The 22646-nt window shown below is 38.9% G+C and overlaps 1 protein-coding gene across 16 annotated transcripts in view; it reads left to right on the forward strand.

The window, feature by feature from the left end:
* STS (steroid sulfatase) overlaps nucleotides 1-22646 on the forward strand; it is a 148469-nt gene that overhangs the window by 41971 nt on the left and 83852 nt on the right. For all 16 annotated transcript variants that reach the window (XR_010884124.1, XR_010884107.1, XR_010884106.1 and 13 more), the window contains one exon: nucleotides 3325-3461. Coding sequence is in view for 4 of the 16 variants with exons in the window: in XM_067296265.1 (XP_067152366.1) it covers nucleotides 3325-3461 (137 nt within the window). In the remaining 12 variants the exon portion in view is untranslated. The remainder of the gene's footprint in view (nucleotides 1-3324; nucleotides 3462-22646) is intronic.

Below are 22646 nucleotides of genomic sequence, written 5' to 3' on the forward strand. Positions count from 1 at the left end.
TGGTACAGGGATGTAGTTGTCTAATGGGTAGAAAATGTACTTGTGTATGTACTTTGTGACAGAACTTGAAAATAATTTCATATCTAGCAATAAAATGTGAATTTAGAGCTTATTGTGGAAAAGTAACATGGAGCCCTGTAATGTCGTGTTTGCAACTAATTTCCAGTATGGAATCATTCTTGAAGTGTCAGTTTGATTTGAGAACCACAGGCCTATAAAATCTGAGCCTCATTTGTTGCTCTGCTGCGGAAGCCTTAGATTGTCATTGATGCACAGAAATGCAACCAAAAAAATACAGGCAGTTTCAATGCGGCAAGTATTTAGAAGAAAATGCTGGAAAAAGCTATGGATTTCTATGTGAAAGGGACCTTATATTAGTTGTAACTTACTCTTTCATCCACTTTAAAGCTATGTTTCACAGCTCAAGCCTAAACTAAATCCTTGCATATTGTAGAGTCCTCACAGTAAATAAAAAGAACCGAGTACTATGCAATGTAGAGGCATCACCAACAATGAAAAGAACAAGAGGTACATTTAGAAGTTATCAAGGGCCGTTAAGTATACATTAAAGAATGTCTTATGTTAGATGTGTGTAATCACTCTGACTGTGTGATTCATGTTAGGAAAAAAATTCTGTGCTACATTTGAGCAAGTGAATCTCAGATCTTCTGAAAATGAAGTTCCAATTTTTTGAGCTGTGCAAAAGATGGTGGCAATAAATTTTCAAAGGAGCTGTTTACTGAAGTGCTTCAGTTAATAAAAGGAGCGTTAAGCTGTTATTGTTAGATTTCTCTCCCACCTACTAGCTGATATTGTCATTACATTTTCAAGGTCACAGTAAAAGTAGTCAGTTATGATTCTTCTCAAAGAGTTTTGGCAGGAGATAAATAGCTGCTTCAGATCTTTTTATAGGATATTAATAGGTGAGACACTTCTCCACCTGGCAGCGAACTGTCAATCAGAACCTGTCAGTTTGAGTTCCAAAGAAGAGAATGATTTAGTGCCCTTCCATATCAATCATTGATTAGATGGCTCTTCATGAAAGTTAAATCTTTGTGTCGGTTCCATTAAAAAAAAAAAGCTGAATTATTATCTCTTGAAAATAACATTTATAATGGACACTTTTGCCACTCACATTTAGCAATACTTGTATACGTTTAGAAGTATGCAGTATTTCTGTGGCATTAGAAAAAGACAGTTTGCATGAAAAAATATATTGTGCCTGCATTATTGTAGGTGTTTACTAAATTTTTGTGGTGGTTTACCCCAGAACTTGTACATTACTGTCAATTCAATTAACTGCTTTTGTGGGAGAAGTCAAAAATAATCTCATACTGGAAAGATATAAAGCCATAAAAAATGCAGGTTGGAAAAAAAAATCAGCTACCTTGCAGAAATGTTATTTAATGAAGGGTCAGTGTTATATCAATACCCATATTAAATATTAAACTTATGAAATGATTGTGTCTTTTTGACTTGAAATGCTGACATGTTTTCAGTTTATTTGACTCAGAAGTCTACTGTATTATTTGTTGCTACAGTAATGAAAGGTTCTCTACATATATGACTTAACTTGTATTCTATCAACTTGCAACAAATACAACCTCGCAATAAGTGAATCTTTTATGAAAAAGTTTTACTTTATTTTTTAGAAACTGTAGTTTATGATATTAATGTTTACCAGTATTAAGATAATACAGTATATATGCAGAAATCCATGAAGAAAATTCAAATAATTTTGTTTTAATTTTTCACATGAAAAGTGTTCTATTTGTTCTGTGAGTATTAGAGCAATTTTCTAAAACAGAAACATTTTATGAAGAAAAAGTCTCAGTCAGAAACTGAGACACTTATCAAGTGAGTAATCTGGATAAAATTCTCCTATTTTGTGTTTAAGCATGGCTGCCTATGCCAGTAAAATGGAAAGCTTTAACTATGCAACTTCCACAACAACACACCCAACTAAGGAGACAGGAAAAAAAAAAGATCATAAATACACTAGATTAGACCTACTTATCTTAACTTGAGAATAAAATATTGATATCATATGAATCCCTTTTATTCAAAGACTTTTAGTTTTCAGGTTTTTGATTGCTGAAAGTTAGGTTTTTTTGTTTGTTTTTTTTCCATTCTAAAGGAACAGTTTGTTTGTGCATATCTTGTGGTGTTCCCTGCCTTTAGAAGATGGATGAATCAACTGTATGAGGAAATATGGATGGGACATGAATTGCAGGTATTACCCACCACAAAGATGGTGAGGGACAATATGGTAAATAAAACCAAAAATACTCTGTAATTACCTGTGTGTTTTAAGGTGAGACCCGGATAGGTTTTCTGAGTAGTGCTTTTCTGATTCAACTGAAATTTACAATTTGTGTAATGTTCTACAAATGCTGTTACAGTGTGTAGCAGTAAATTTGGCTAGCACTCAACACTTGTAAGTGAAGTTCTATAAATAATGCATAAGAAAAAGTTCTCATCTGAGCTTTGCTTTCACAGCCTACTGGAACTGATCATAAATACCCTGTTGACAGATCACATGAACAACAAAATTTACAGAGAATCTATTTATTGCATTCTGATTTTCTTTTTTCTCAGTTCAGGAAGCAGACTGAAGACAATAGAGCATGTTCATTACTGTGAGAGGAAAAAAAATCTCTATGTTAGCATGTATTTTGAGATTATTGTTTGTGCTTTGATACAGCATATTTATATGTGTTATGTACTGATCACTTGTGTACAAATACAGCATTGAATGATAAGATTTTGTCATGAACCTTATTCCAGAGTAAAGACAGAGAAAAAGTGCTAGTGTACTGGGTTTGACTTTCTCAATGATATTATGGAATATTTGGTCCTGGTCCTCATAAAAGTCTAATTAGTTGATAAGTTTCCATATAATGACCTTGCAAGGAAGATAGTTATGTTTCAGATTATATGGAGTTCTGAAGATATATGTTCTTAAACAATTGTTTCTGGGCTTTTTATGTGTTATTGTAAAATGAAGGAAGAGATGCTGCTAGGTTCCTGGCTTTAACCAACTCTTTCAGTATATATAGCAAACAGTACTTAGTTGCATTTCTATGTTTATTTTTGCTTTCAATTCAGTAAGCACTTAAGAATGGCATTTTTACTGTGTGTGTTTAGTTTACCCTGTAATCAGTTACTTTATCCTACCTTTTATTCCTTTTCCTTTTTTTAGGGGGGCTCTGCTGTAGAAAGATTTCTTTGTAGAAATTTTGTTATAAAATACGCTAAGTATTTATTTTGCTTTTTTTTAATTTTTTTTTTTTGTATGTGTGTGTGTTTGTTTGTTTTTTCCAGGAACACAGATGCACCATTTCTTCTTGTCCTGTCTTATCTTCATGTCCATACTGCTCTATATGCATCAAAAAATTTCATAGGAAAAAGCAAGCATGGCTTATACGGGGATGCAGTGGAGGAAATGGACTGGAGTGTAGGTATGTTGCATGTGCTTCTGACATTGATGGAGAATATTCATGGTAGACTCTCACTCATGTCCACTAAATGTAGTCTTCTTCAATCTGGATGTTTACAGTGTATCTGAGCTACTTGCCCTTTATACTTAGGGGAGAGAAATGCATGATTAGAGACATGATTAATCTGACCTCTTGTAGTATCTACTTTAGTATCAAATTAATTGTGTCTGAGAAATGCCTACCCTTTTTTGACTATAAAGCTAGCTTGTGTGGACTTAGCAGAGATGTAGACATCTTAACTGTGGACATTTAAAGTAAAGAAAGTTGAATCCAACCCCATGAGCTTCTGGGTGTCAGCTGGTCTTGAAGATACTGTAATTCTGCAGGTTATCTTCATTAATGGGTATACTAACTTTAAAAGTGACCACATAGTACTGATATCAAAATAATTTCAAATAAAGTGACTGCAGTCAAAATAATTTGCTGATTATTTTAGTGAATTCTCTGTATCAGTAAAATCAGTCAGGTGAGGTCCACTTCTGTCCATGAAAAACAGTCAAATAATTTGCCCTGCAGAGCCTTTCATTCTCTCTCAGGCTTGAGGACAGCCAGTCCTTAGAACTTCGAACAGGCTTCCTTTATCTCTAGACATATTGGAATGGCTCTCTGATTCCAGAAGTATCACCTCTGAAAACAATTCAAAGTTCATTTTTGAAATAATCTTAATAGAGTATAGCAGTATTAAGAGCTAAAGAGAAACTTGCTTCCTGCTTCCCACATACCCCAAGCAAATTCTGTTTTCAGTACATCCCACTACAAAATGGCTTTCTTCAAGAAAACAGTTCTTGTTTATTAGATTACTATAAACAGATACACAACTTCGATGCATACATATTTTTAAACTATGCAAGCATATACAGTTAAAATTATGTATATTTATTTTCATATTTTGCATCAAGAGATTCTAGCTACAGAAGCTGGGGGAAGAATGGACAGCACAATACATTTAGTGGTTTGTAATGTATTTAGTGCAGTATTTGCAAAAATTAACAAATGTTGAAAAACTTTGTGGAAAGCTCTGAGACGCTTAAGAGGAAGATCTGTCAGTGTGGGAGATAACTGGATTAAACAGAAAAACTTCCATATATCAGATTTCCTAAAGAGAGAGTGGCTTTCATTCAAGCTGTGTTACACCCTGAATCTTTATCACTCCTGTCAGTGGCCATCAGCATGTAGTCGATCAAGGGCTTGCATTAGGTTCATGTATGCATGCATTCTGTCACTTCCATTTGCATCCACTATGTAGTAAGCTACTGAGCATTAGCTGGTCTTTACTGTCTGATTTTTTTTCCCCACTGTTCCACAGTAGTAAGCTTATCCCAACCTAATTGATTATATGCTGCTGTCATTAGGTTTTGCTGCCTCCTTCAGGAGAGGTTTTAAACAACAGGTGGAGGTTTAGTTAATGATGCAGGAGTGGTAACTTTTGTATTTAAAGCCACTACTTTCTTCGAAAATGACCACAGACTCTTAGGAGATGTGTCGTACATAACAAACTGTAGGCCAGCAACATATTATTAAAAATGTTTGGGATAAATCGGAGATCCAAATCTAGTAATAATAGCATAAGAATTTCAAATTTTGTGTAATGCAGATTAAGTAGATACAGTCTTAAAGAGGAGATGCATGAGTTTCCTCATGTATTGTCCTTTACAATTGTGTACAGGAGCATCAGGGGCAGCAGAGCTGCTTAATCAGGAACGAATTCCTCATTTGTTAGAAACTAGTGTACAAGCATCGAATTTGCTTCAGCTGAGGGTCTGGTTATTCAGTTTGGCCTATGTCTTGTGAGACTCTTGTGTTGACAAGTATTTGCTCCAGGAGGCAGAAAATATGTTTAGGTCCTCTGTTACTTTCTCCTCTGTTATTAGAATGATGAAAAAGAATTATGGCTGACATTTCCAAAGGAGACTGAGGGAATAATGTGGCTTTTTTTTTTTTCAGTTGAAGGGAGTACTTCCATTAACCTCCACTGAAAATTCCAGTCTTAATGCATTCAAGTTTGTCAGACAAAGTAATTTATTCACCATACTGCTGATGTCAGTTACCAACATTTTCTTGGAATACCTCTATCATTTACATTAGGAAAGTCAAATAAAATTGTCTGGAAAAGCTGGAAAAGTAAAACTATATGCTTTCTTCAAAGGAAAGTTTTATCATTTGTTAAACTAAAATGAGTATTTATGCATAGATTTAATGTAATTTGCAAAGACAATATGAACAAAATAGCCCAGATATAACCATAGGCTACAAAATCCTCTAATTAAAGACAACGCAGGCATAGGAAGAAAAAATGAATGTATGGAAAACTACATTATAGCACAACATCAGAAATGTTGGGCAATTGGTAGGAACAGAAACACCAACTTCAACTCAATTCAAAAAGAGACTTAAAGCAGATGATCTGCTGAGTGGGAAATGTGGAAATCCCTTGTGGATGAGTAAAGTAAAAAACAAAGGGAGGAGAGAAAAGTAGAACCAAAGTTATGACTGTCAGGTTCTAGTGATGAAAAAGTTGTATCAAGATTGGAACCATGAATGCAATGAAAAATTGTCTCTAATTTGAGATCACTTTGAATCAGAAAGAAGGCTTTAGCTTCCATTTGCAAGACAAAAAGCAATACCCTTTCTAAAAGTAAGACAGAGAAGTCTACTCAGACTGAGAATCTTAAATAAAAGAAAATTCTCCATTTTCATTTATTTATTTTTTTAGAATCAATCACCTATTTGGGCAATAATTCGATTAAAAGGCGATCTCCATGCTAGCAGGAGAACAAACCTAAAGACAGATGAATGAAATACTTCTTTAAGTTTCATGTTTGTGACTTGTTAAACCAATATTGAAGAGTATGATTACAGCCCATGTCAAAAATACTAAATATGAAATCTCTGGATAAGCTTTGCGACTGCAGGAGGCCTTGAATTCTCCTGGGAAAAGCTCCTGGGAAAAGCTCTAGCTAGGAGTGGCTGCTGCTAACGAGCTCTTGGTTGCCCCTGACCAGAGGGAGTTGGGGCCTTTGATCCCGGTGGCCCTTGATTAGGGCAGGTCAAGCTCCTTCTTAGCCAGTGCTAGGGAGAGGCCTATATAAGAGCCAGGCCTAGAGCACAGCTCACAGAGGCAGCAAACAGAGGCAGCAGTTTGCGCAGAAGGGTGTGCAAAGGGACCTTCGTTTCTGTTCCCTGTGGTGTACGTTTCCTCAAGTATGGTCATTACACGCCACAGAGCGCGTTCCCCAGTGGCTGTTGGAGTTGCTGTGTCAGAGGCTTGGACCCAGACCGACCCTCTGACAGTAGATGCAGGTGGTCTCAGGCTGCAGGGAGTGCTTGGGGCCTCTCTGGGAGGCCTGTGCTGGCAGTCAGCTCTCCTGCAGGAGGTGTGCTGCTGTTGATGAGTTGTGTCATCAGGTAAGGGAGTTACAGGAGGAAGTCAGTAGGCTGCGCAGCATCCGAGAGGATGAGCAAGAGATAGACAGGGTATTCTCGGAGACTGTACAGCTCCAGGAGTCCCAACCCCCCACAGCAGTGGAGTTGCTGGAGGGCTCTGTGCCGTGTGAAACGGTACATCATAACACTGTAGAAGGCGGCTGGAAACTGGTCACTGCTCATGGGAGGAGAAAGGCTCCTACTCCTCCCGAAGACTTGCAGCTGAAGAACAGGTTTAGTGCCCTCCAGCATGAGGAGGAGCTGGGCATGGCTGCAAGGGAAGTACCTGGGACAACACACCCTGTGCCTTGCTGGAACGCCCGGAAGAAGCGGCAGGTGATTGTCGTGGGGGACTCCCTGCTGCAGGGGACGGAGGCATCTATCTGCTGACCAGACCTCATGTCTAGAGAGGTTTGTGGCCTGCCGGGGGCTTGTGTGAGAGATGTCATGGAAAGACTGCCAAGGCTTGTCCACACTTTGGACTATTACTCACTGCTGCTCTTCCATGTGGGCGCCAATGACACCAAGGGCAAACTGGAGACCATCAGGCAGGACTTCAGAGCTCTGTGGATGGTGGTCAAGGATCTGGGAGCCCAGGTCATCTTCTCCTCAATCCTGCCAGTGAGGGGGATGGAGGGGAGGAGGAGGAGACGGACATTCCAAGTTAACAACTGGCTGCGCCGCTGGTGTTGGCAACAGGGTTTTGGTTTCTATGACCATGGGACCCTGTTTGAAGATCGACAACTGCTTGGGAGAGATGGGATCCACCTCACTAAGTGGGGCATGCGTGTCTTTGCCAACAGGCTGGCCAGCCTGGTAAGGAGGGCTTTAAACTAGGAAAGACGGGGGAAGGGGAGAGTTATAGAGACAGGGTAGCTGGCAAAAGACAGCTCAAGTTGGGATGCCTCCAGCAGGTGAACGAACCCAGGGAAGTGCGCATGGGATGTGGCTATGGAGGATCCTCTTGTATCCCTCCTGGGAAACCTGCATGCTCGATCACCTCTCTGAAATGCCTGTACACCAATGCACGCAGCATGGGGAACAAACAGGAAGAACTAGAGATCTGTGTATGGTCGCAGGGCCATGATCTCATTGCCATTACAGAGACATGGTGGGATAGCTCGCATGACTGGAGTGCTGTCATGGATGGCTACATGCTTTTTAGGAAAGACAGGCCAGGAAAGCGAGGTGGTGGAGTTGCTCTTTATGTGAGAGAGCAACTGGAATGTATTGAGCTGTGCCTAGGGGTGGATGAAGAGCGAGTCGAGAGCTTATGGGTAAGAATTAAAGGGCAGGCTAGCATGGGTGACACTGTTGAGGGTGTTTACTACAGGCCACCTGATCAGGAAGAGGAAGTCGATGAGGCCTTCTACAGACAGCTGGAAGTAGCCTCACAATCCCAGGCCCTGGTTCTCATGGGGGACTTCAGCCACCCCGATATCTGCTGGAAAGACAACACAGCAAGGCACAAACAGTCCTGGAGGTTCCTGCAGAGCATTGGTGACAACTTCTTGACACAGGTGGTGGAGGAGCCAACAAGGAGAGGTGTGCTGCTGGACCTCGTACTAACAAACAAAGAAGGACTGGTTGAAGATGTGAAGGTCGGGGGCAGCCTTGGCTGCAGTGACCATGAGATGGTGGAGTTCAGGATCCTGCGAGGAGGCAGCAGGGCACTAAGTAGGATCACAACCCTGGACTTCAGGGGAGCAAACTTTGGCCTCTTCAGGGAGCTACTTGGAGGAATCCCATGGGTTAGGGCCCTAGAAGGAAGGGGGGTCCAAGAGAGCTGGTTAATATTCAAACGTCACTTCCTCCAGGCTCAAGAGCGGTGCATCCCTATGAGTAGGAAGTCAAGCAAAGGAGGGAGGAGACCTGCATGGATGAGCAAGGAGCTCCTGGCAAAACTCAACCAGAAGAAGGAAGTATACAGAAGGTGGAAAGGGGGACAGGTCACTTGGGAGGATTATAGAAACATTGTCAGAGTATGCAGGGATGTGACGAGGAAGGCTAAGGCCCATTTGGAATTAAATCTGGCGAGAGATGTCAAGGACAGCAAGAAGGGCTTCTTCAAATATATCAGTAGCAAGAGGAAGACTAGGGAAAATGTGGGGCCTTTGCTGAATGAGGTGGGTGCCCTGGTGACGAAGGATGCAGAGAAGGCAGAGTTACTGAATGCCGCCTTTGCTTCAGTCTTTACTGCTCAGGCCAGCCCTCAGGAACCCCAGACCCTGGAGGCAAGAGAGAAAGTCTGGAGAAAGGAAGACTTTCCCTTGGTGGAGGAGGAGTGGGTTAGAGATCACTTAAGCAAACTTGACACCCACAGATCCATGGGCCCTGATGGGATGCACCCGCAAGTGATGAGGGAGCTGGTGGATGTTATTGCTAGGCCACTCTCCATCATCTTTGAAAGGTCCTGGAGAACAGGAGAGGTGCCTGAGGACTGGAAGAAAGCCAATGTCACCCCAGCCTTCAAAAAGGGCAAGAAGGAGGACCCAGGGAACTACAGGCCAGTCAGCCTCACCTCCATCCCTGGAAAGGTGATGGAGCAGCTCATCCTGGAGGTCATCTCTAAGCATGTGGAGGACAAGAAGGTGATCAGGAGTAGTCAGCATGGCTTCACCAAGGGGAAATCATGCCTAACCAATCTGATAGCCTTCTGTGATGGAATGCCTGGCTGGGTAGATGAGGGGAGAGCAGTGGATGTTGTCTACCTAGACTTCAGCAAGGCTTTTGACACTGTCTCCCATAACATCCTCATAGACAAGCTCAGGAAGTGTGGGCTGGATGAGTGGATAGTGAACTGGTGGATTGAGAACTGGCTGAATGGCAGAGCTCAGAGGGTTGTGATCAGCAGCGCAGAATCTAGTTGGAGGCCTGTAGCTAGCGGTGTCCCCCAGGGGTCAGTACTGGGTCCAGTCTTATCCAGCTTCTTCATGAGTGACCTGGATGAAGGGACAGAGTGCACCCTCAGCAAGTTTGCTGACAATACAAAACTGGGAGGAGTGGCTGATACACCAGAGGGCTGTGCTGCCATTCAGAGAGACCTGGACAGGCTGGAGAGGTGGGTGAGGAGGAACCTCATGAAGTTCAACAAAGGCAAGTGCAGGGTCCTGCACCTAGGGAGGAATAACCCCATGCACCAGGACAGGTTGGGGGTTGACCTGCTGGAAAGCAGCTCTGCGGAGAAGGACCTGGGAGTGCTGGTGGACACCAAGTTAAGCATGAGGCAGCAATGTGCCCTTGTGGCCAAGAAGGCCAATGGTATGCTGGGGTGCATCAGGAAGAGTGTTGCCAGCAGGTGGAGGGAGGTGATTCTCCCCCTCTACTCAGCCCGGGCGAGGCCCCATCTGGAGTACTGCGTCCAGTTCTGGGCTCCCCAGTACAAGAGGGATGTGGCACTACTGGAGCAAGTCCAGCGAAGGGCTACAAAGATGATTAGGGGATGGGTCATCTCTTACATGAGGAGCGGCTGGGCCTGCTCAGCCTGGAGAAGAGAAGGCTGAGAGGGGATCTTATTAATGTATACAAGTATCTGAAGGGAGGGTGTCAAGAGGATGAAGCCAGACTCTTTCCAGTGGTGCCCAGCGACAGGACGTGAGGCAACGGGCACAAACTGAAACACAGGAAGTTCTGTCTGAACATGAGGAAAAACTTTTTTGCTGTGAGGGTGACAGAGCAGTGGAACAGGTTGCCCAGAGAGGTTGTGGAGTCTCCTTCTCTGGAGATATTCAAAACGCGCCTGGACGCGATCCTGTGCAGTATGCTCTAGGTGACCCTGCTTGAGCAGGGGGATTGGACTAGGTGATCTCCAGAGGTCCCTTCCAAACTCAGCGATTCTGTGATTCTTTGTGACTATGTATTTCTACTGCCTTTGCATCCTGATGTGTATTTAACAGAGTTCAATGTTTAAAGCATTTACAGTTATAATGTCACTGCATATGACAAGCTTCAGAGAGTTATTCGCTAGCTAATAACATTAATTTTGCTTCAGTGTAGGCTAAGTACCTTATTATTACTATTAATTATAACTCATATGAGAGCAGATGAAATAATCTTAGTCTAAAAATGGAAAAAGAAATGATGAATGAATGGAGTATTATCCTTTTCTTTCTTCCTTCCATTCTTCTTTCCTTCCTTCCTTCCTTTATATATCTTTCTGTCCTTTTAGAAATTATTTATACTGTAAATTGCATTACACTAATTTAATCCAAAACAGATCACTGCAAAGAGTTTTGGAGCCCCCTGTAGACTTGCATGCAAGCTGTTTGAAGATACATTATTTCAACACCAGTTTCACAACCAGATGTTTCTTCTTCTGCCCTTGTTAAGAGTAGCAAGACTACGAACAAGTTTTTAATCCTTTGTTGAGCAATCACAAATGAATGGCTCAAGCTTAAAAAAATCTTATAAATTGGAATCTGGCACAAGCTATGTGCAGTGATCTAAATGTTGGTCTTTTTCTTGTGAAGAAGAGTATCTTTAACTTTTTGCAGAGATTCTGAAAAAGAATTAAATTTCTCTCTTTTGTCCCCCCTGATTATACATTGTTTTATGGCATTGAATATAATCTGAGTTCCTGTTTAGCAAAGACTTCAGTAGTGCATTTAGTTTCTCCTCTACTGACTCACAGAATTTCTTTTACCAAAACACGTAACCTAGAAAGACATCTAGACTTGATATGCAAATATGGAGAGGAGACTGTGCCATTGCTTTGCTTGATAGTTTTTTTTGTGTGTTTGTTTGTTTGTTTGATCACAATTAGAAAATAGGGATGACAATGATAGGAGTCATACAGGGCTCACTTTCTAGCATACTGACCATCAGTATTTGGAACGCCTGTTTTTTCTTCTAGCTTGCTAGAAGGCTTCATTTATGTTTTTCAGATGGCTGTTAAAGCCAGTCCACGCATTCATCATTTTCAGATCAGATCTTTTTAAATTTCTCAGCTTGATCCTCTATAAAGCTCCTTTGACTTAGTTGACTTAAAACCACTTGTTGATCTAGCCCAAATGACTCTGAAGACAAAAGCAACGGTGCAAAATTTGGTAAACTGTTGCCTTGACTGAGTAAGCAGCACGGAAATCTTTAATACCTCGATCACTGTGCTGGATCACGGTCTGTCATCGTGAATGATGTGCCTAACTTTTTAACTAACAGTACTTTTCTAGCTAAAACCTTGGATATCTGAATAAACGGAACCTTTCCTGAGGAACAATTAAGACTTGTCAAAGCATTTGTGGTACTCTGCAGCACAGAGACAAAATGTATGGGACAAAATGGGGCCTGTAATGAACACAGCAAGGCAGAAGTAACATACTGTTCATTGAGAAATGCTAGCTAAGTCTCATCTAGTAGGGCTAACTGAAAATCAGACCACTTTTCACACTGTATTTCTTTGATTCAGTTGTTACCACAATAAGAATTATGTCTATAAACAGGTCTGGCTTCGCACAGAGTTTTCAAAGAGGAAGGGAAGGACAAAAGCTCCACCAGCTCAACTCCCAATCTTTGTATACACATCTATTTACTTGTCCAGTAATTAGATTTCACAGTGTTGTAACAGAGATTCTGTCAATACATATGTTCAGGTATGGGTTTATTTCTTGCAGTGCCTAAATGTGACATGGTAAAAATGAAATGCTGATATGCCTTTCATCTGATGAATGTGCACATGTTTAAATAGATAATATATGTTGTGTGTGTGTGTGTTGAGCATTTCCTCTACCGCTGACTACTGGTGTAACTCCAGCTATGGAGTGATATGTATTAAAGGTCCAAGTGGAAACCCTTCCAGTTTATTATAAACTGTTTTTATCTTCTCCCATGGCTTTTTTCTCGGACCCCACTGTTTTAGTAAGAGATGATAAGAACATTTTCAGACACAAACTGACAGCTACTTGTGGGAAATTGCATGATAATATTTTGGAGGCATAAAACTGAAATTTGCCCACAAAACATTTAGTAAAATTCTTCCTCTGATGAAGATGTCATAAAGTCTAAAGCATTCACCAAAAGAAAAGGAGGGTCTAAATATGACAGCCAAAGAATTCTCGAGGTGCTGAGATGTAGTACATTCCCCCAGCTTCTTAGATTTTATGTGCCTTCATAGTAGCATATATGATGTATCTTTAGTTCCTTAGTAGAAATGTTTTTTTTTCTCATTTTAAAGTAATTATTTTAAACTTATATGCCTATGAACTCTTAAACTTGACTCATTATATTTAATTACAAAGTAATTAAAATATTTTTAGTATTTATTTCAAGTTATTTTCCCCTGAAATTGCATTCCTAGATCTTTTTTTTAATGTGCTTTCCTATATTGAGCAGTAACTTTTATCCTTCTGGGAAATAGTATGGTTTTGGTAAGTTTCAGCTGAAATCTGTGTTCCTTCTTTTAGTCATAATTGTTATTGTCTGTTATTGAGAATTCTCACAGCTATATTTTAGTTACAGTTTTTGTGTGCATTCAGCCTCTATTCAGAATCCTACTCTATTAGTATCAATCTAGAAATAATTCCAGAACAAGTAAATTAGATGTGTATACAAAGATCTGGAGCTGACTTGGTGGAGCTTTTGTCGGTCCCTTCCTAAAATCCAGAATAAATCATCAGAGAGTTCTGAATTATGCTAAAAAAAAAAAAAAAAAAAGCAAACATTAATAATATGAAAGGAAAAAAATAAATTCCTATTGGCTTTTGGAAAAAAAATGAATGAGGTGTCCTTAATTTTTCTTTTCAGAACGTATTCCTGTACCAGAGATCATCACAGAGATAGAGACTGTAGGCCAAGTTTATCATTACTTTTCACCTGATGTAGTCATTTATAACAATGCAAAGTGGATTTAAAAGATGATCAAAGCAGAATGATACCATAGTATGAGGATAATCAGCCTTAGAGTGTCATGTCCAGGTAACTATTAAGAGTGTGACATAAGTTTGGCTGAGCCTGATAACTTAGAGATGGAACTAAAAATCTAGGGAGTAATGCCTGATATAGAAGATAGATTCCTTGACTTTGCCTTCCTGAGTTTATGCTGATGCATGCCACAAGTTTAGCAGGTTTATTTTTAAGTTGTTTTGATTATCATGAAAGATGTTCAGCCAGCATCCCTGAGGTATAAAGTATCCAGCCAGTACAGGTACATTAGGACTAGAACAGCATTTTCCCACTCTGTTGTGCCAGCTTGATCTTACCTGATTAAGAGACTGTTTCTTCAGCTAAGACAATAGTTAAACTCTTGAAGCACATTCAGTCTTTAGGTCAGATCTGGGAAAATTGTCAATAAAGGTGCAGATTAAAGATGTTTGTGGTTCTGCCTTTTATGATGTGGATGCTTTCCAGTTAGGATCTGGGCTAAAACCCAAACTCATTTCATATGTCACTAAGCAGTAATGACTTTCAGTTGCTACTGAACAGGGCTGAATTTAAGAGGTGACTAAGTGATGAAAGACTCCTATTTCCACTATGATAAGCCTCCTGAGCTATCTAATCCTCCTTAAATGCAGTTTTCTTTTTCTATATTACATCTCTGTACACAGCAAAGCTCCTTCTTAGAACATTATTTACAAGATTACAAAACACATCTTTAAGGAGCCATTCCTACAGCATTTTTTTAATCAGTGAAGGTTAAATAATGTCTTAGTAATGCACACTCCACAGTGGAAAACTGCATTGTAATGCAGCTTGTGGTAGTAGCTCTGTGTTGTTCAAAGTTTGCTGCCAGCTACTGAATGGCTTTCATTGCATCTGATATTGAAGGAGTTAAATTATCAACACAAAACATTTTAATACATCATGCATTTTGCTTTACAAATATTTAGTTCATATAACTTTCTAAATTACAAAGTTTTTCTGCTAGTTATGAAAATTGGGCCCAATACAAAAACAGGCATGAAGCGTTGTGTTCAAAATGCTCTAATCAATGAGAAAACTAACATTGCTCTCGAGACAAGCTAATTTTCATTAGTGGAAAAGGGCTCAAAACTTGCCTTAGATCACCTGGGGATAAAATAATCCTAGCAGCTTTGTGGATACCTCTCCAGACAATAAGGACATGGAGTTCTGTAATGAAATATATTACCAACCTTTTGCCTTACCTTTCCTCCTATAGTTGTTTAACTGAATATATAAAAGATATATTTGGATTTTGTGGCTTGCTTTAAGGTGGATGGGAAAAGTCATTATCCATGGGATTAAGAACACAGTAAAGATTTAAGCCAAAACGGACCTGTAGGAATACAGTGATTTTTATGTGTACTTGGATAAAGTTTGCATATAAAAAGGCAGAGCTGAAAAGAAAGGAGAAATGAGGAGACTGGATGGGGCTAACTTTATCCAAAATGTAGATGATCTTCAAAATACAGACTGGGAAACCAGCCTAACTGAAGCTACTGAGGAATGCATTAATGGAGTGCCTCTGCTTAACAGCCTTTTTAGCATGGATACTCTGAAGCTGCTAAGAGGAATTACATTTGCCCTGTCCCAGAGAAAAAGTATAGGAATATAGTAAGTCATTCATCCAGAGCACGGGACCAGGATGACAGAGAGAGATGTGATTTACAGCTGCCTTTGACCACTTTGGTGAATGTGTCCCTGTTGTGAACCTAAAACCTTCAGCATTGACTTATGAACATGATTTTACCATCCTTTTTCTTCAACACTTGGACACAGAAAGCAATATCTGTCTAGGTATTTATAGAGCATGTAATCATTGTTGTAATAAAGAATGCAATTGAGCTAGTAGGTGAAGGATGGTGCTGGTATAACTTTTATCTCTATGAAAGAAGCCTAAATATGAAACAAAGGAGCAGAGAAATGAAAGATGTCCAGACTTTTTATCAGGGCATTCCCCTCTTTTATGTTCAGGTAGTTTTGTAGTGGCTTACCCTGTACCTTAATATAACTGATACATTCCATGAATAATTGTACATTCATACAGACACACAAAATGCACAAATTAACATATTAGGCTGTAAAGTCAAGCACTCAAAGGTGAGAAAAATTATCCCATATGTCTCTTATGGTATAGTCTTTAATCATATGGGTACACGCCATTTCTTTTTCCAGTGGAACCCTGTCCCATTATTGCAAAGTGCCTTCTTAATGAACAGCTATTCAACACTAGGTGTATTCTTCACTGTTAAGTATGAATTCTCATGTTTTATTTAACATACATTCTTCAAGTTCTGTTTTGAAGACAGGTTTTTTGTTGTTTTTTTTTTTACATCTCTGATGTTTTCTGTGGCATTATGTCACTAGAGTATATAACAGATTCACAAATAAAAATTCCCACAATGCCTTTGAAAGGTAAAGATCTCACTAATCTCTCTACAGATGAAAAACTGAGGCACACAGATGATGTTCAGATTTACCTACTGCAGCATAGCTTTGCTTCCAGTCACACACTAATCCAATTCTGGCTCTATAGCAAAGCATTAGGATTTCCATTCAGCTGGCATATGGGTTTACTTTCTGTGCTAACTAGTGCACAGAAGTGGGGAAGAGGAGGACTAAAGCCATTTTGCCTTCCAGGTCTTGATACATGTTGGGGCTGGGATATGGTTAGAATGTACAGCTGGACTCAGAAAGTCAGTGTTACTTCTGGTCTTGGGAATTAAGCAGTATTTTTTTTAAAGATAATGAAATATCTTTACCAACATATGAATTAAAATTATATGAACAGTTTCTGTGATAATTCAGGAAATGCTTTCCAGTCTTTTACCCTTTATTCGTAGCTGGCTGCATCTCATTTAACTTAGAAAATTTAAAAAACTGACCATGTGCATTTCAGTCTCAGTGGTAATTCTGAGAAGCCTAGGGAAACTTTTAAAATCATCACTGTTGTTTTTTGGATAGAGAGATACAGCTTTTTCATGCTTTTTCTGAAATGTATGTTAATTATTTTGAGACCATACTGTTAAAAATGTGGGAAACTAATTCTCAGTGAAAACAATTAGCACGCAATAAAGCTTGTAACAGTATTGATTCTGTGTTGTAGATTCTAGTTCATCAGCAGACTGGATCATGGTAGTGAATTGCCATGCAAAAATTTCAAACTGCTGAATCACAAGGTTCAAATTCCAGGTGGTAATAAGCTCTTATTGATGAGGTTGATAGAAATTGTATTTTATTATTGTTTTTTGTTCCCCCCCATAGTATATCTGAGTGCTAAAACAACTACACTACTTACGGGCAGGTTGGTAATACAACCAAAGATCATTATTCTAGGAGAAACCAATTATGTATTTTGCGTTACAGAAAGCTTTTTATCACACCAACAGATAAGTAATGAGGTTTTTAAGGTTAGGGAAAACATTAGAGAAATGATGCCCTGATTAGTGAAAGGCAGGCTGGTAAAACAAAGTTACAACTTTGGTGTTCTCCAGCTTTTTTCCTTGCTACTTGATTGTAAAATAGGACATTAATGTATCATTTCAGGGTGCTGTTTAAGAAAATAAAATGATACTGAATATTCCTATTATATTTTCTTACCTGTTATTTGTTAATGTTACTTTTATTTTTTTCTGCATATTTCATTTAATGTACTCAGGGCATTTTGAATGCTTTGCTTTTGTTTTCTTTCCTTTGGTTTTGTTGTTATATATTGTATATGGAAACTTCTCTTTTTAAATGAGTCTCTCTCCCTCCCCACCACTCCCCACCACAGTTTCTTCATAACGTATCCTCCTGGAGAGCACAGTGTACTAATGCAGAGAACACCCAGCAGATTTTAGGTTACAGTATTAAGCTCAATATCCAAGGGAACATCTGACCCCAAAGAGATTAATTGCTTGCTTAAGATGATAAAAGAGAAACTCTAGGATAATCAAAGCCCTATCCTAGACCAGCATGGAGTTCTATACTACAGCTTCAGCTGATCTAGCAGCTTGTTTTTACAAAAAGGGAGAAGACAGCACTTCCCATACCTCCTTTCCGCTAGACAGCTTGCAGGGGAAGGATGGTAGCGCTGGAAGGAAAAGAAAGAGGAGAAGCATCTTCTGGAGCCCCCTTTTAGAAAGCTACTAAGTGGGCTCATGTGTAACTTCATACTTAGTCTGCCTAAAATTAGATGTGATTAAATTGGCCCTTAGGTGCCTCTGTCTATATGACTTTAAAGATATCACTTCTATGTTACCAAGGATAAAAGCTTTAGGCTCTTAGATTGTACTTTAGTGGAAGAGATTTTATTTCCACTGCTGAAGCAGACTGGAATTTAAAAACAAAGCAGGCAAACAAGGAATAATACAAAATGTAAATGTGCTTTAATCTTAATGAAAAGAATGGCCTGGCCCCAAAAAGCAATATAAGTTTTATCTTCCTGCAAACCCCAAAGATAACTTAATCCTGGATGTTTCAAATAAAATGAGGGAATCAGGATATCTCAGCATTTCTAGCAAAGACATGAAAGATATTAATTTGGGCTGTGTGAAACAGCATACTGGCAGGTATAAAAGTGCTTCTAATCCAGAGTGGAATAGATTTTGCCATCACAAAACGGTAGACGTTAGGCAAGTAATCCATCAATATTTTCTTTTGTGTTTACAATGTAATGTGAATAGATACAATTTATCTGAGTCTGTAAGATCATCAGATCATACAAAGACTTTCAGAATTATTTAGTAATGTGTAATGAATCAGAAAGTACAAAAGAGCCATTGTCATCACATTTTTAGGTGATCAGTTTGTAAAATTCTGTGATGTCTTAGCTCTGAAGTTTGTAAACCTGAAGTTAGAATTTCCTTGTCAGCTAAGTCTGTGATTCAATTTCTCACTGACAATTACATCAATAAGGAACCTTTAATGAGTGTATTCAAAAGTTTGCTTTGGAGAGTTAGATAGTAAATAGCATTTTCTTTAGAACAGAAAGAAGGGATAGAGAAACAAAATAAAATACGCTACCTTGACAATACCAAAAGCTTTGATAACTGACTTTTGAAAACAGATCTGTTCTGTTTATAAAGTTCAGTGTATACGTAACTTAGTTGTTTGAGCTACTTGAGTGACAGTCGGGAAAAGGATTTTAACAAAGTGTCTGTAGTAGGTCTGTTGGTCTCTCTGAACATGAGGTTTCTTTCCCTTTTAGTAGATCCTTTTCTTTCTGTAGATGTCAAAAGCAATCTTGGCCCGTTCGGTAGTATACATATAGAAATACGATTATGATACAGTGGTCCAAAACTAGAACCTTAACACCAGGTTCCTCCTTCCCATATTGATGCCAAGAATCCCATTGAACTCAATGGTTAGGACAGCTTTAATGTAGCTCCATATCTGTGATACTAATTTTGTCTTCCTTTAAAGAATTTTCTGCCTTCCTGATATGAAAGATGTGCACTTTCATCTTAGGGTAGAATCTGGCCTTCATTCTTGTCAGCTCCTCAGATACCATGAGCAGACAGTTTATTCCTTTTCTTTGCAAATCCTCTTTTCTAGTTTTTCCCAATGGATTGTCACAGTGGATCACACTATATTTTTTTTCACTCCACTTGACTGCTTTTCATTACCTTGTGTCTCCTACTATGATCAGTCCCTGTTAATAATAGCTTATCAGTGAAGAAAGAGGAACAAAAGTGTAATACAATTGAGATAAAAAGGGAGATATCAATTTGTCATACTTTAATATTATACCTCCTTTATGAAGGCATCTCTTAGATGAATTAAAAGAACTTTTTGTATTTAAATTAACCTTTCCTTTTATATATAAACATTGCTCAATTCCATGCAGCTCAGGTATTAGTTTTTCTTCCCGAAGGCATCCTGCTGAATCCATAGAGAATGAGATTAGATTAAGAAGAATACTTCAGGATCTTTATGTAGCAATATAGAAGTCTTTCTGGTTGGCAGATACCCAGGTCCCTCTAATTATTAAAAAATAAATGAGAAAGATTTTTTTAAGGGACTTGGTTGAAAAATAAGAAAGTGGTCATTCAAGTGAGCAAGAGGATTATCCTGATAAATATCCATTCCTTTTAAGCATTCTGGGCTAGGTCTTCTGTTTGCATGGAATGATATAACTGCATTGAAGTCAATGGAACCAGGCTGATTTGAAGTTAATAGAACTACAGTATGGAAAGGTTGTGATTCTTCTTTTCAAAACAAGCATCACAACCTTCCAAACAAATTGTATTTACTCAGAATTTTTTTTAATAAAACAAAAAAATAAAGTGAAGACCTTGTAGCTGAAGACAAGTATGTTTTGTTTCGAAGTTTAACTGTACTGCCAGAAAGGTAGCAAACAAACAATGCATCCTTCTAATATGTGCAAGACAGGGCAAGTATGTGGCTAGCAGTTGTTGGCAAAGAAGAGAAGGAAAGCAGAGTTGGCAGCCAGCAGCTGACAGATAGGGAACAATGACATACAAATGTCAAACATTGATTAGTAGGAAATTAGAGAGAAGACCCAGGCCAAAGGTAAGGATTATGCCTGTGCAGCTGGAAGTGGGACAAAATATCCCATCTGTCTCTTGAAGTCCTGACTGGGGCTGAAGTCTCCAACCACATAAAAAGTCACGGTTCAGGACATGGTGTTAAAGGCAATGTTCCGCTATGATGGCCTTTTTATCAATATTATTTTGATAAGGCACAAAATTGACAGATGTCTTAAAAAAAAAAAATCCTAAACTATTTCTATTGGATACTATCCTACGTTTTCTTGCCAGTTTAGAGCTGAGGTAGTTAAGCTCCATATCCCAAATTTCTTGATCAATTCTTATTTAAACTTTTGTGTGTTTTTGCTATAGTACGTCAACCAGTTGTTGCAGTAACCCCAGGTGCTGCTCATAAATGGTAGATGGCTCATTTAAACAGTTAAACAGAGCTTTGAGGTCTGTCACATTTCCCCCTCAGAATGTATCCCGACTTTCTGATGTGACATTTAATTTCTTCCTTTTTTCCATATTATCTTTAGGAATCTACAGTAAGTAGAAAAGAAGAGAATTGTTTTAAACAAGAGACACTGGTATAATAAATATACCATATCAGGAAATAAGAGTGCAAATACTCTATCCAACTGTTTTTATATTTAACTGTTGGATCTTGGTATGGCTACAGTGAGTTGCTGAGTATAGCTAGTCATGCTTTTCCAATGTCTTTGAGAGCAGAAAATTACTTGCTGCTCTGTACTTGCCTCTCTCTGTATGTGATACTGAAACACCAGTCTGTTGTGGAAATGTTCATGTGAAGTGTATAGATTTCAAACCTTACCTGTTCAGGGACGTCTATCTGTATACAACTTCCATAGATCTGTTATTATAGGTTCAGAAAGAAGAAAGCAGCAGTCCTTTAAAAAAAGATTAATGGTGTGGGGTGACAGGGGAAGGAGAGTAATCGTCTGCCTGCCTCTCTGTCCATAGGACTAGTGCCATTCCCACAAGCAAGAAACATGCTAAGTGAAGCTTTCCAGTGGTTGTTTCCCACATATGCACTGGGGAGTTTACCTTGGCAAGGATCCCCCTTTTTCCCCAAATACTACTTATTTACAGTTAGGTTAATTTGTCCCTTGTATCCACATTAATATTTGAGCTGATCCTTGGTGTTCCTATGTAAGTGATCCTTCCTCATATCAAATTTACCTTCAAGTTTACCCTAAAATACACACCTCACTGAGATCCTTGTAAGCAAGCAGAGCCCTTTTAGGAATCTGTCTTCACACAAGACAGCCTCATAACTCAGTGTTTTGTAACTTCCCCTTACAGGTCAGATGACACATAGTATTCATGTTGTTGTTGAACCTTTGTAAACTCAGATTGATAACTATATTAGTAGTTTCACAGATGTCACATCTTTGATTCTTTCATGTGTAAGAATTAGGTAGAGAACAGGCAAAGAAATGGGCTTGATGATCTCAGGGCCCTCATTCTACCATGTCTGGGGACAGCAAAAACATCATAGCCTAAGCTGAGACCTCAAGTACTTCCATTTAAATTTAAGAAGAGATTGTGTATTTCTCTTTCCCAGGCCTCAGACCAGAAAAAGGCAGAATTTTTCTTTTCTTGTAGGCCTCTGCTGTGCTACTGAATACTACTCTGAAGCTTCAAAAGAAGTTATTTCAGAATAGGCTGGGAATTTTTTAGATGACTTAGATGACTTAAGGAATCAAAGTCCCATTCCATAAGCTAGTGAGTGTGTTTCTGAGTCATCTATGGTTAACCAGGATGTCCTAAAAATTATTATTTTTTCCCTTTTGAAAGTCCTTTGGAGCTTAAATCGCCTTAGATAGTGTCACACTGAACACACATGCACACACACACACAGAAAAGAGAGAATAAGTTGAAAAAAGTCAAATCAAAAGAGATGTTTGTGGCCTGAAATTTATTTCCTCCTGTTGTTTCCTAAATTCAGAATGTCATCTAGAGAAGACAGATTGGAGTTTACCGTCATTGGTGAGAAACTTCTTCAAGGACAGTTTTCGCACTTAGGCTTTCTCTCTTATTGGTATTAATAATATCTGTATAGAGATTTATTCACAGCTTGCCTGGTTTGGAGATGGTAACTGCATTGTAGGCTTCAAGTGTCTAGCAGTACTAGCAGACACAAAAGCCACTGAGATTCCCAATAGCAATTAGCAATGTAAGTTAAATGGCAAATGTGCATGGTGACAGTCAAATCTTGAGAAAAACAAAAGGAGTCTTCTCTTTTGGGGTCAGTTAATGCAACATAAGCTACATTTGTGTAAGATTAGATTCACACAGTTAAAATCAGAAAGCTGGGAAATGAAAAGACTTAAGA

Source organism: Apteryx mantelli, chromosome 1 (assembly GCF_036417845.1).
Source record: "Apteryx mantelli isolate bAptMan1 chromosome 1, bAptMan1.hap1, whole genome shotgun sequence".
Lineage (NCBI taxonomy): Eukaryota > Metazoa > Chordata > Aves > Apterygiformes > Apterygidae > Apteryx > Apteryx mantelli.